Here is a 14,840-nt window from a genome sequence, read left to right on the forward strand (position 1 = left end):
GACTAAGATTGGTAACCGAAACGTAAATATATTTCCTACACCTCTGTCTACACTTTCGATTCGATATAACAGGCGTGATGTTTATATGTATGTATGTAAGTAGGTAGGTACTTATGTATATAATATTAAGAGCAGTGATAGCCGAGTGGTCTAACCATATAACTCACACGTTAGAGTTTCGAAGTTAAGTACTTAGTACTTATTTACTAAAATACCTAATACCAGTGGGTACTGTTCTCACTGGTGAGACGCTGCTTGTAAGTTGACAACATTCGACAAAAATCCCAACTAAAAAAAGAAAGAAAATCGGAAATCTGGCAATCATAGAAAGAACATTAAATGTCCAGATACCTACCTACTGTTTTACATTTAAATTATCATCATAACTTTGATCTATTGAGTACTTTTATAAAAGGGACATAGAATTTAACACAATTTAAAAAAAAGCACCACAATCCAATCTTTGATTCAGCCGACATATTTATCGTCGCACATGTTCTAGCACTAAAAAAATAGAATTCTCTATCCTTACCCTACTCTACCCCCGGCTGCGCAAACCTTATAAAACGTTCGCCAAACACGTTGCATAATACACGACATAAGACCCGCCTAATGAGTGCGAGCGAGACGAACAAACACAAACACAGCACGCCAAACAAGGACGCGAGATAAATGCGCAACTTTAGAGTGAGATAGTGGTACGTGGGGCGTAGTGTAGAGAACCGGTTGGTTCGTGGTGAATTATTGAAGGGAACGACCGCCCTTTGGCTGCGAGTGGCTGGGGCAGACCTGGCCAGACCTGGCCACCACTTGCCGCGAGCCTTTCCTCCGTCGCGACCAGTTCTGGACAATCGTTTGAAACTGTTTTTGCCAAGTGATGTGCTTTTTGTGATGGACTTGTGTTAACATGGACGGTGATACATATTGAATTTAAACAGGTTGGTAGATCATTAATTTTTATAATTAATTTTACTATGGGTATTAAGTAGGTACAACAATTAAATACCAATAAAATGTTTAGTGGTCTTTTGGTTAATGGAAATTAGGTCTGTATAGGATCCGTTAATTTCCTTTCAACCTAGAAAGAATCTACAAATTGTAATTCCTAAAATCTGTGAAAAATTAAATACATATTATACCTATATACCAATTAAAACCTCAGCTGCTTTCAAGTAAATCTTTCTTTCGTTTGCGATGTTACATATACTTATGTCTTATTTGCTTCTGATTAGTTACCTTAAATAATTGCAAAGTAGGTATATACCCATAATTATATAGATATCTATTTCATGGAAAAGTCATCGGTTAACACTGCCCAATCGAGAATTCTTTGAGCTCCTGATTAGGTACAATGACTTTATTTGATGTTTTACCTATAGTTAGAGATGCTCTCAACACGCACTCGACACCTTATGTTAATCAATTCAATATCTATATTTAAATAGTGATTTTATTCTATTACCTAATTCAATAAGCTTATATTTGGTTGCAATTTCTTTCTCATACCATCAATGATTTAAAATACATATAGAGAATGACAAAAATTATAATTAAGGGCTAGAGATCCTTCATATTATACGCATATAAATAATTATTCCGTTATATTCTTGCCAGCATTTCCTATAGACTGAACCATGAAACAACTAGTTGTGCAATATGGTCCATGGACCCTACACGAATTAAACAAGCGTAAATAAGTAGACAGTTCAGTTCAGAAGCTTATCTATCCAGCAAAATTACGTTACTATCTGTTTGAAATGAAATAACCCGTCAATATTTACAAACAACTTAAATTTAAAAACCCTTTCATAAACTGCTTGCGTTCTTCAAATACTATCTATTACTACAATAACAAACAGATTATTATTAACGAAAGATTAGAAGCCTTAATCCTTCCGGAGAGCAGCGCAAAATATTTGCATCCTTTTTGTACTCGTATATTGAAAGACAGTGTTTAAAGATACCGGCTAAGGAAGAGTAGATAATCTCTATCTAGCGGTCAGCTCCGTCGTTGTACCCCGGTTTTGAAAGTTAGGTATTTTAAAAGAAATGGTTTTATAAGTTTTAAACAGAAACCTTCCACTTGATTTTTTTTATCTATGAAAACCGAATAAAAATTCGTTGCGTCGTTTTAAAAATCGGAGCATAAATACATAGGGAGAGACTACGGAAAGTTACTATGTTTTTATTATGTCTATACTATATATATGTGCACTGTTGAGATCTTTGATCATAATTTTAATCTTTATTATAATTAATGTATAAGTGTGTTTGTTTCTACAATCATCTTTCGTAAGTAGTAATATCGGCTATATTTAAGGTACGTTATTTCGCAAAACACCATATTTCGCTTAAAATAGAGACAACCGAGAGTTGCGTTTATTTCTTGCCTATAAATAATAAAAAAACGGATTTTTCGCTTACCGTAAATACGTAATGATCAATTAAAGCTTTTGACCCACAGTAACACAATTTAATAAAACCACTCGACCACAGTTATAAATAGTTTAAACACCTATTTTATAGATGTTGGTATCAATCGAATTTAAGTAAAACCTTTACCCAACAAATTTATTATTATCCATGTCTATCGCATAGGCCAAGCTCCGAAGACATTACGAGTAGGTACATATATTTCTAAGAACACTCCTTAAATAATCTCAGGCATATGAGGATCTCTTTTTGTCTAGAAAAACCATGACCTGAAATATATTATCGTAAAAAAAATGTTATATTATTAAACTACCTACTTTAAGCTTAAGTAACTAGTTTTCTTATATTTATAATTTTCTAGCCTCTGCCTGCGCCAAAAGATATCCCTGGGTAAAAATGTCCGACGTTTTAATCCAGGTTACAAACTATCAGTGTACCAAATTGCATTCAAATCAATCGAAGTAATTTTCTGCACAAACTTTCGCATTTGTAAAATATTAGGCTATTTATATAACCTTGTTATACTTTCCTACTCAGCACCGGCCAATTTTCAGTCTTTCCTCAAATTAAAGTGTAGAAATGAACAATATTTTACTTAAAGATAAGTACTTATAATAGAAAATTCGTGATAAATATGACAAAACGTTTACACTCAACTACACCCAAGGAAAATCACAATAATTTCAATCACCTCAGAGACACGAGGGCGTGACACCGTGAACCGAAACAATAGCTAACACATCACCTATTACTTACATTCGGCTTACGTCGGCTTCCCTCAGCGCCGGCTTACGTCCGCTCATCTGTGAGGTATAATCTAATGCACTCCCTCTCGGAGGGCCACCTGATCAGGTGAGGGTCGGAATTAGCCGTAAATTAGCTTGTATGCAGTCACTCGAGTGAGGAGGGATTATCACACCCTTCTACAACGCTTATTATCATTATTGTGACATAAATTATTGGGAAAGGGTGTCTCTTATTTGTTGGTTGTTATTAACTAGTAGATACGCATGGCTCCGCCCAACACAAGCGTTTTTTTTATTTATATTTAGCTTATATTTTTTATCCAAATAATACAGTCCCGAACTGAATTATTTGGAAAAAAAATAAGCTTGTGTTTTCTACAGTAGGTACATACCTAATAATTTATCACAGTGTGAAGTACTCGTATATAACCTCATTGGTTTATCGGATAGTGAAAATGCACTATACTTATTTTTTCTTTAATAAGTAGTTATATCAAAATGTTGTAGAAACAGAATTAGCTATCAGTTAAATAAATAGCCAAGTTATCAGTGGCGAAGGGTCAATAGTTATATAAGGCAAGCCGGAGCTATAAGTCATTCTAGGTATAGTACCTACATATGGACATCGTAAGAATGCCGACGTAAAAATGGCGTATTACTACATAATAACAATAAGAGAGTATTATCTACATTCAACTACAGTCTCTTATTTCTCTCTCTACAGTCTAATAATACATAGGTACTTACCATGCTACCTAATCATGCTTGTTTTGTATTTAGGTAGTTACTCTGACTTCAGTAGTAACACGTAGGTAACACAACAGCACATATTTTGATAACGTATTTCAAAATTTCAAATGATTGATGATTGTCTCGAACTGGTTGTTTAATAACATATTATACTAGAATTCAATTCAGAATTCAATTTAGAATTAATTTATCAACAATAAAATACCAAAAACATTACTGAAAACGCAGAACACTTTTATAGAAAGTTTAACCTAAAAATCTGACAAAATGAATATGTATTCCAATGGATACATGCAAAACAATTACTGTCTAATACACTGATACATTTACAAACACATTTACTAAGGAATAATGTTGTAATAAACACAAATATTATAATTTGTTAAAGAGCGCGCGAAAGACGTAAACTGTAAACAAACATAACCTAATGTCAAACTGGTGAAGAATAACAATGTTCGACTCATACTTATGCAGGATGCTTAGCTTATATTTCGCCATCTCGCTCTTGCACGCGGCTCGCGACGCGACAGAAACATGCGTAAGATCATGTGTCTGTCGCGGCGCGAGCGCTGTAGCGCGAGGCAACCCGCTCTTCCTCCGGCTTGCTCGCCACTATGCAGCGCGGTGTAAAGCGCGATCCAAAAGGTCGTAAGCGACATCGCCGCCATAGTTTTTATTGTACGCGATTCCCGATCAGCGCCTCCGGCTTATTTCATTGTTATTACTTCACGTTGCGTTTTTAGCGGAGCGTAATTTTTAAAGGGTAGGTGTTTCCGTACTATTTCGATTAGATTAATGATTCTAGTTAAAGATTACGTTTTAAATATTGGTGATTATTTATTAATTGTGTATTATTTGGCAATAGTAAACTATTAATTTAACACTAATATTAAGTCTGTCCAGAAAGGGAAGCCGGTAGGAATCGAGTTATATGGAGCCTTCGCCACTGCAAGTTATTATGAATTAGTAAAGATTTTCTATAAACATTGTAGTAAAAGAGTTTTGTGAGATCGAAAGAAAACACGCTTCCGTCGCGTAGTGACTATTTAAGCATATTCATTAAGCGCCTCCGTACCAGAGGGCGAAGAAGTCTCTCGGTCTCCGTCAACGTCAATTGAGAAAGTTAACTATATCCTGAATAAAAAAAATCGTATATCAAAAGCCTTTCAGTCGTCTTGAATATTTTTTATCACACAGTAAAATAAAATAAAAAATACGGTGTGTGTATCGAGCACGCCAACTATAAAAACTAGCGGTCTTTTAAAAAAATATATACACTAATATACACTACTTCCAAGCGCTATAATGTTATTATTTTTTTAGAATTTCACGCAAAGCCGTGCTGGGTAGCCGTCGACTTGCAATTAGCAAAAGGTACACATTGTTTAGGACCTTAGAGCCACAGCTCATTATTTGTGGTCCCAACAGAAAAGATTCTTATTTGTCTTATATACATGGTGTAGAACAAATATAATTATACAGGGTGTGACAGTAAGCATGATGCGTGATCTAAGTGTGTTGGTGCAAATATTTGCGGCGGATAATTGGCGCGGGTTCGACTCCCGGCCGCGGCACTGTTGACACTGCTGACAGTAGGGTGTCGTGATCATACGCCTCGGTGAGCGACCTGATTGCTGGAATTAATTCGAATTTTGAAATGTCAAGATTTTAAGAATAGATCAGTATTTTCTTAAAAATAAAGTGCTAAATACTCTCATTTTTTCACAGCTTTATAACTATCATTTTTCCGTGACTTTGCTCCTAAGAGAACAGATTACTAAATAGTGTAAAGCTTTAACGTTTATACCTATTCTATCCACAAATCTGTCAAAATTATTAGGTCAGCCGTTGTTAGAGCGTAACAATATAACAAACAAAGACTTTGACTTTCTTTTTTAAAGTAAAGATATTATGAAAAATAACCAACCCATTCTCGACCATCACCCGTTCTCTTTTAAATTATTGACTACTTAATCAAATTACACATAGCCGCTTTTTAAGTCCGTTAACATTCCGGTCTAAGTATTTGAAAGTTACGTCACTAACTTATCACAATATTACAACACTTATCCTATAACTTTGGATTAAACAGAACATAATAATTTAAAGTGTTCAACTTTTATTTAACCTAACACAATACTACTCCTAGAGGCGTTTATATTTGCTTTTAATTCGACAGACGGCATAGATATTTAAACATTTTTTTCAAAACTCTCATTCTCATCGCTTCAGCGAAAGTGTAAAGCTAATAGTTCCTTAAATCTCTTGTCGCATAACTACAAGAAGATATTTTTTCAATGTTTGCATCCTTCCGTAGAAAGTGTTACAAATACAAACATACAAAGCGGTGTCTCAAAGCGAGAGTGTCGGACACTGCGGACATTTCCGCCGGAACTTACCACAGACACGGATTATAGAGGATTACAGAGTATTTGTGGTAACACTTCTACTATTGTTGGCAATATCAATGATTTAAAGTTGCTAGTGCAAAAAAAGGTGTATTGTAAATAGAATTTGGTGTCCGACGGATGCAAAGATTGCATTATTGTAGTGATTGAACCGCTCGAACCAAATCATGTCTGAATTAACAATTTGTAACGCAATTGAATAATAGAGTAAGTTGTACATGCTTATTACAACGTACATTTTTATTTAATAGAAAATTCTATAAGTGCACTATATTTTTTTATGTATTTAATTAAGTGCCATGTTAAGACAGCTTTAATGCACCTCTATCTATCGTTAAAAGAAAATGTCGAGACTACAGTCAAAACATTTTTAGTAGTTCAATTAATTAATTCTCAGGAAGTAATCGAAAGCTTTAGGAAAACGTAACAATACACTTTTATTATTACTCTTCTAAACATTTTCATCAAAGCCGAAATTCAGTTTCATTTTAGTCGTATTTCAGACCCGTTGCACAAGTCGCGAGGGTTTAAAAGCGTTCATTTATTTTATTTTAGTACCAACGAAATCATAATTTTTCTACATCAACTTTTCAAGCTTCATATAATAGTTTCAAACATTTATCTCACTACTATAAATATTAAACTGTAATCTAGTTATTTAACTGATGTAGCCCTGTCAGACTAGCCGCAAGTCGCAAGGACCACAGTCGCTCGACACAAAGTGACGGCTTATCTCGGATTACAAGCGTTCAGTTATTTGTGTAATAGTTTAATAGATGGGCGGCCGCGGCGGCTGTGGGAGGACAACCGTTTACAACATTTATTTGTTGATCTCGGATTCTGTTAAACGGCTTTGTGAAACTTGTTAATTGTTAACTGGGATGAGTTGAAATACTTCCGATTCGCTTTTTTTTATAATCTCTCTCTTATTTTTGTCTGCTGTATACATAGATGTATTAAACAACACGTTTCGCTTTTAACATTGTTTTTATTCGTGTAATAACATTATCATTCTATCAGGCATTGAGATTCATCACCGCTTTTTCGAATCTGGGAATAAAACCAAAGGTTTGTCTAGTTCCCATACATACACTAACGCTTCGCAATTGAGACAGATAATCTTGCTAATCTCATCTCATTATCTCAAGTTTGTGATAAATGGATGCATGTTTCATACATTTACACGCAAAAACAATTGACAGTAATTTAAAGAAATTAATTTGGCACACAAGTAGTTTATAACCCCAAAAATCGTTTCACGCTGACAAAGTCGCAGGAGCCGTAATTAAATACTTATACCTATTTCAATAAACCACTTGAAAAACGTCATCTTTATATTACCGCGAATAATGGAGGTTATTTTAAAACGTCACAAACCTTCCGAGGGTGTTCATCTTCACGTCAGTAAGGATCTCGTCACCGACGCGACGCAATCAAGTGTAAACGGATCATCATTTGTGACACAAACCTTTATGTAGCCTACGGACTGTATAATAATAAATTATATTTTTTGTGTGATATAATTCGATTATTTAATTGTGGCATTGCAAAGGGTTTGGTTGATATATTTTAATTGCATTTATTAAGTGCACGTGCAGTTGACATTTCGAAGTCTTGATCGTTTTACAGTTCATTGCTCTTGGGTATGGACGTTTGATTTTATGATTGGTAATATGATTAAAATATAATTAAAATCTCTAACCACCGGTTTCTAAGGTACATTTAGTTAGTTTATTTATTCAATAGCGTTATTGAATAGATAAACTACAGCTACCTAAATGTATTCAGAAACCGGGGGTAAGTAGATAAAGACTTAAATAATTCGACATAGGGTTAACCGAAGATATTTTTATGTACTGTAAAAACGTTTCAAATAAGATTGTAAGAATAATTCAAAGTATTTTAAGACCAAATAAACCAATGACATATCGTAAGGTGTCCACACAATAGTTCATTATGTTTCGTAGCACTTACGTAGACAGTACGTAGCACTCGTAGCAACGGCTCATCTTTTTTGTCTACATGATGTTTATACACTGTGTATAGTACTTTTCCATATACTCGTACGAGGGAACATTTGTTATAACCCTTATAAGATAGTTATTATGGTTTTACTACACAATAAAGGACCTCAAAAGCTTACAATTTTGAGCCAATAACCACAAGATTACAATTTATTATCCACACTTGTAACAACTAAACATTAATAGAAAAATAAATATTTTCCTACAAGAAAATAACCAATTTCCGTCCACAATCATAGCTTTTCAATTATCAACATAAATACGACACCCTAACAAAACCATAAACCACTTTACGTAGAGCTCTAACACACCCCCGACACTAAACAATTATGTACAAAGATCAAATCACGAGGGGTCAGGGTAAACTGGTTGTATTTAATGACCTCTGTCACATTGAAATATCATAGAATTGAGAAAGGGACAGACGTATATATTAGTGAGTGTTAGAAAGAGATAGATGTATGCGATTAAAGGCATTTACGGATTAGAGTTGACGGATGTCGGGCGCAGTGGTCCGGGTTCGATTCTCGGGGTTAGTAATGAGTTGTTTAGATGACAGATGTCGCCACAAGTGACAGGAATCACTTGGTGATGTTGTTGGGTAATTGTGTGATTTTATTTGCGAGATGAAATAGGATGGCAGAATTCTGTAATAGCCATCAAATACAGGCTATTACGAACCTAACATTGTATTTGGTTGGATTCAATCATTTAACCTTTAGCGCAGCCATTCTTAAGGTGGTATATATGGGGCTTATAGTGGTATTTAAACTGAGCCTCCCTGTGTTTTGAAGGGCATGAACAAGTCACTCGTTGTCAAATAAGAAAACAGTCGCTAAGCCATGTCAAAAGTGTTTCGAACTGCTTGAACAACCATAAGGTGCTCCCACACAGCAGTTACTTATATAACATTAGAAACTGACTTATCATTAGTTTTTGAATAAATTTGTTTTAAAATTTTATTAAAATTGTTTTGTTATCATGTTACACAATGTAGTATAACGTTATATAACTGCTGTGTAGGAGCACCTATACGATGAAATAGAATAAAATGAAACCCCAGGTATTTCGAAAAAATCGCGGATAAAAGTATATTTCCACGTTTCATTATAATTACCACTATTCTCAAAGTATTTTAAACCCTAACATTTTAAACACAAGTTTCGTTTTCCCCTAACAATGCAAATCTGTGCCTAATCATCTCATTATCTAAAGAGCTCTCTGGCTGTATCACTAGCGATGCGATCCGCGCAGACGATAGCTTGACGTAAGTAATTATGATATTGGCACTGATAAGCACAAAGGGATGAGGTGATAAGAGATGCGAAGATAGGTGTGGGGTGATTAGGGGTGTTAAGTGATTGAGTCAAAGATCTCAGTTTTTGATGATTTTATAGTACCGGACGTAGAATAGAATAGTATGGGATTATTCGTTGGAGTTTGTATTATTGGCCTTAAAAAAATAGCCCATTGCTGTGCCACTGTCGGGCAAGGATCTCCTCCGGTAATGAGGGAAAGGTTTAGGCCCAAAGTAAGTGAGTTAAATGATTTGCCTTAAAACAGAAGAAATTACCCTTGATAAATTACTAGACTGGCCTTGCGTCCTCGGTCTTCTTGTTTACGGTAAATTCACTGGAACTTTTCAAAAATACTATCTATTTGTAACCTAAAAGTAATAAACGATTTGATTCTAATTGTGGCGGGCGATGGCGATATGTAGCTGCTTAGAGTTAAACGTTATAAATAACGCGATTCTCATTTGTTTTGGCTTTTTGTAAATATTAATTTCGTTGTCCCAAGTTGGGATTAACTGTGTACACGTTGGATTCGAACCCACGACTACTGCAAAGTCTAAATCATTGATTGGTGACTAAATCATTCCCATCCTAACAACACAAAAACCCCATAAAACAAAGTCGAACTAAACATAAGTTTTTAATTCCAACCCTCTAACAACACAGGCCCACAATATTACGCAATATTGTAAAAATAATACTTATTTAAAATAACGGTCGCCAAATACAATGAGTTCACTTGAACGAGGAACAATGGCGCAGTGGCGGTACAGCTCGCCTCTGACGCATTGTTGGCACAACATATTGGGTTCGCTTCCACTTCACTTACCACCTGGCAGACGGTATAATTATTTATAGGATTTTGCACTTTTGTTTTCGAATTTGAATAATTTTTTAGTTAACGACTTGAAGACTTCTAATTTAGTAGAATAATAATGATTGTATTCTTACGGCAGGCAGTGGGTTCGGTTCAATGTTAAGTAGATTTTAGGCACATTTTATACATTTTCTTTCAACACGAGTTCAAAAAGTTGAATCAACGACGTGAGTCCGAGGTGACACTATGTTTAATTCAAGAGAGATGAAAAACAATGGTTTCTACTCTGGATATACACATGACTCACTTTATATGTGCTTGAATATCTTTGTCTTATTGTTATGTCAAATCAGATCAGACGGATAGAGAAAATATATCAAAAATTTTAATTCAAAAGGTCAACTCCAAACAGAATACTCTGTTTTTAAATAAAACGCATATAATTAAACCAACAACGCGAGCATATTCTCGAAACCACAGCTAAACCAAATCAGTTGATATTAACCCTCACGTAAAGACGTCATCAACAAATGAGGCACTCGAGGCCCTTGAAACAAAGCCGCAGCAGGCGGGGGGTTAGGTCAGAAAGGCCGTGGATCGCAGCAATTAGCGGCACAAAGCACGCGCGTTACCTCCGCGAATATGTCCCGCAATTACACCGCCGCGGTCCAAACGACCCCTGCGATAAATTGTTTGGTATTCAAATTAAAATGCTTTGTTGTTCAGGAATTATAGTTTTATATTGGTTATTGTGGTGGCGGCGTGGGAACAGCCATTTCGTATTATTTGAATCAAAACGTTTTGTTAGATTTTTAAGGTCCTTTTTAATGCGATTGTGAAGTTTTGGATTATGTCCCGCGATAATGAAATAGGTCTCCAGAAGAAATACATTTAACAGTGTTTTGGAGATTTTCGTTACAGTGAAGGAATTTAATACAGTCTTGTGTTTTCGTTAGCTTGTTGACAATTGTATCCACTTTTCTCATTTTAATATAGATATAAAGTTTACTTAGTTAGCTACTTGTTAGATACATTATATCACATTTTGTTAATGCCAAAGCCAGCAGACATTTTGACATCCTTAATCTCGAATAAATCGTGAAAAAAACATTGACAACACTAAAAGTCAACATGAAAACTCGAGTACTTTCAGATTCAACACGAACCATACAAATCACCTCGGAGTGCGATCTCAAAGCGTTCCAATATCGCGATCATTTATAAAAATAATTTCTATCGGAGCACCACAAAGAAGGATAAGGGCGACGCCAGACACACTCGCGGCAAAACGCGGCGCCCTGCCGCGATGCTTTCCAATTTACTTAAAACAAGTACAATAGTCGATCGCGCTTTGTGTCGTGAGACGCGTCGCGTCGCGTCGCGGCCCGCAGACACACCCACCACTCTTTCACGATGAAATGTGAAAGAGTGATGACGTCTAAAATAAGGGCAAACAAAAGTGAATAAAAAAATTGTAGACATAAATAATAGACGAAACTCACTCGATCTCTAACAGTATTTTTCTTTACAGGAACAGCAATTAAGAAACAACCACAATGCAGCCATTCCAGTCGACCGCTCGACCGGAAGGACCGCGGGAGTCATCTCCCGAGCGCGCCAAGTCTCCCGACACCCCCACGACGCCCGTCCTGAACTTCTCCATCGCGCGGCTGATGGAACCTGACAGAAAGAAGTCAGTGTCACCCGAACCACCGCCGCCGCCAGGCTTCTTGTCTTACGGAGCTCAACTCCTCGACTCTGCGTTTAAACAGTACATACCAGCGACTAGACGGCAGCTAGTATCACATTACCCATTACTCTACTACGGACCGGATCTCGTGTCTTTGACGTATGCCCATCAGCTACACCTCCCCAGGCCACCGCCTCCGACGTCACCGGTTCAACGACCTCCCAGTCCGAGGCCTCCTGCAGCAGACCACGCCGTCTCATCAACCACAGGGCCAACTCCTTCTCCCGCGAAGAATAAAAGCTTCGCGTGTGGTGACTGCGGGAAAGTCTTCAACGCTCACTATAACTTGACGAGACACATGCCAGTACACACTGGTGCCAGGCCTTTTGTGTGCAAAATCTGCGGCAAAGGGTTTAGACAAGCATCAACTTTGTGCAGACACAAGATAATCCACACATCGGAGAAGCCTCACAAGTGTTTGACTTGTGGTAAAGCCTTCAATCGGTCATCGACCCTCAACACTCACGCACGCATCCACGCTGGCTACAAACCCTTCGTCTGCGAGTTCTGTGGCAAAGGCTTCCATCAAAAAGGCAACTACAAGAACCATCGTTTAACCCACAGCGGGGAGAAGGCTTACAAATGCAATATCTGCAATAAAGCCTTCCACCAGATATACAACCTCACGTTCCACATGCACACACACAACGAACGGAAACCTTTTACTTGCAGTATTTGTGCTAAAGGGTTCTGTAGAAACTTCGACTTGAAGAAACATACAAGGAAGCTACACTTAGGAGCTGGCAGCTCGAACAATGGAGACTCTTCACTGGACACTCAGGATGAGTCAACGCAAGAGGCCACGACTAGTCCGAATGATGAAGCCAGCAGGGCTGCTTTCAGACCTTTCCTAGGGTCTTCGTACCCAAGGATCCTGGACCCTGCGCGGATGACTGCTCCCAATACGTTCTTCTCGAAGCTATTGTGACCCGGGGCGAGCTACTTCAACGGCTATGATGGCAAGGAGTGAACTGGTGAAGGATTTGATGATCACTTGTGACGTAGTTGTGATGTAGGACTCTGGGTGTGTAGAAGCCGTCCTGACTATCGCTGTATCAACATTGAACATTGGTGTGCTTTAGTAATTAAATCATAAAGAATATGGGACTTCATAAATATTGAATTAAAGATATTTGAAGAAAAATAATTATGAAAATTTCTGGGTAGATACTCTAAATCTAATCATCCGTACTAATATTTCATGTGAAAGTAGGTTTGGTTAAAACGACTTATCTGCTTAACCGATTCGTATAATAAGAAGAGTGATAGATTTTGTCCCGACGTAGGACATACATATTTTTAAATTATATTACGCGGATGACGCCGTGTGCTAAAGTTTGTTTGTAAATATTAAAAGCTCAGTAGTATGTGTTTCATGTGATATATTAGAATAAATAACATTGAACTGTGTGTACCCCAGTATCCACAAATACTCATAGATTTATATAAATAATAATTGATAGTGTAAATTTGATTGTCTTTTAAACCATAGTAACATTACATGTTTGTCCGCCGATTTTAATAACTTACTGACAGTCAAAGATAGGCCTACTCCCATCTTGTTGCCTAAACATCTTTAATAGAACCAAACTACGGTAGACCTACATTTTGCTAAGGATAGGTTATTGCTATCGGCTGTAAAGTGGTTTGAAATTTAGCCATTTTGAGATTATACATTAAGTACTTACGATTGAAATAATTAATAGCTTGCAATTTTACGAAATGCTACTAAGCTATAAGAATTATTTTAAGGGCGCTGATAAATTGTATATACAAAATCTCGATAGTTACTCGATAATTGAAGAAAATAGCTGCTTGTGTTTGGATATAAAGGAGTCTACACGAAACCGCTAATCGTTCAGCTCATCGACAACTTTTTATGCCAAAGGCTAACTACCAGCCGATGTGATTCTTTTGAAATAAAGGGCCGCCGATATTCCATTAGTGTAACTTCATAAACTAATGAAAATCAGGAATTTTACTCTAGTTAAGTAATAGAATTTTATTTATAGAATTGTAAATATTACTATTGTAAATAATTGATATAAATAGATGTGTCTTACGGAATTATAGTAGTGATGTGATTTAAAGCTTATTGTTAAGTTGTACATAGAGCTATGTGACGGTTGACCACATTTTAGAACATAAACAATTTGGACACATGCGTGGAATATAAATAGGAACATAATACACTAAATTAAATGCGTTTTTTTTAAATATTTTTTCCAAACACTTCGTTGCTTTTTTGCCAAAGCTGGTCCATTTAAATTAGACATTATACTTTAAATAGTTTTTTATTCCGTTTTTTAGGTTTTAGTCATATTTGCTGTAGTCTGAATTGTTTATGTTCATAATGTGCTTAACATTTAGTTTCAACAAATGCAATATTGAGTGTAATTAATAAAATATACACTGAACGATATGAGCTGTTGTTTTATTTAACCAAATAAGTGAAATTTGTGAACGCATCTTTACAAAAAAGAGATAAGTTCACTATAAGGAATAACTCTTGATAACTGGGTAAGTAACAAGGCAGAAAACCGGCGTAGATACTATTACCTAGTATACTAATGATATTTATTATAGTTGGATACTGAAATTGGAAATTTTTAGTAAA

The 14,840-nt window shown here is 36.2% G+C and overlaps 1 protein-coding gene across 1 annotated transcript; it reads left to right on the plus strand.

Annotated features, from left to right (window-relative positions):
• Nucleotides 1–800: 800 nt before the first annotated feature.
• Nucleotides 801–14,568, plus strand: LOC142983808 (uncharacterized). Its single transcript, XM_076130892.1, has 2 exons — nt 801–938; nt 12,005–14,568. The coding sequence occupies exon 2, from the start codon at nt 12,030–12,032 to the stop codon at nt 13,149–13,151; it is 1,122 nt and encodes a 373-aa protein (XP_075987007.1). The 5' UTR covers nt 801–938; nt 12,005–12,029; the 3' UTR covers nt 13,152–14,568.
• Nucleotides 14,569–14,840: the final 272 nt, after the last annotated feature.

This window comes from Anticarsia gemmatalis, chromosome 25 (assembly GCF_050436995.1).
Source record: "Anticarsia gemmatalis isolate Benzon Research Colony breed Stoneville strain chromosome 25, ilAntGemm2 primary, whole genome shotgun sequence".
Classification (NCBI taxonomy): domain Eukaryota; kingdom Metazoa; phylum Arthropoda; class Insecta; order Lepidoptera; family Erebidae; genus Anticarsia; species Anticarsia gemmatalis.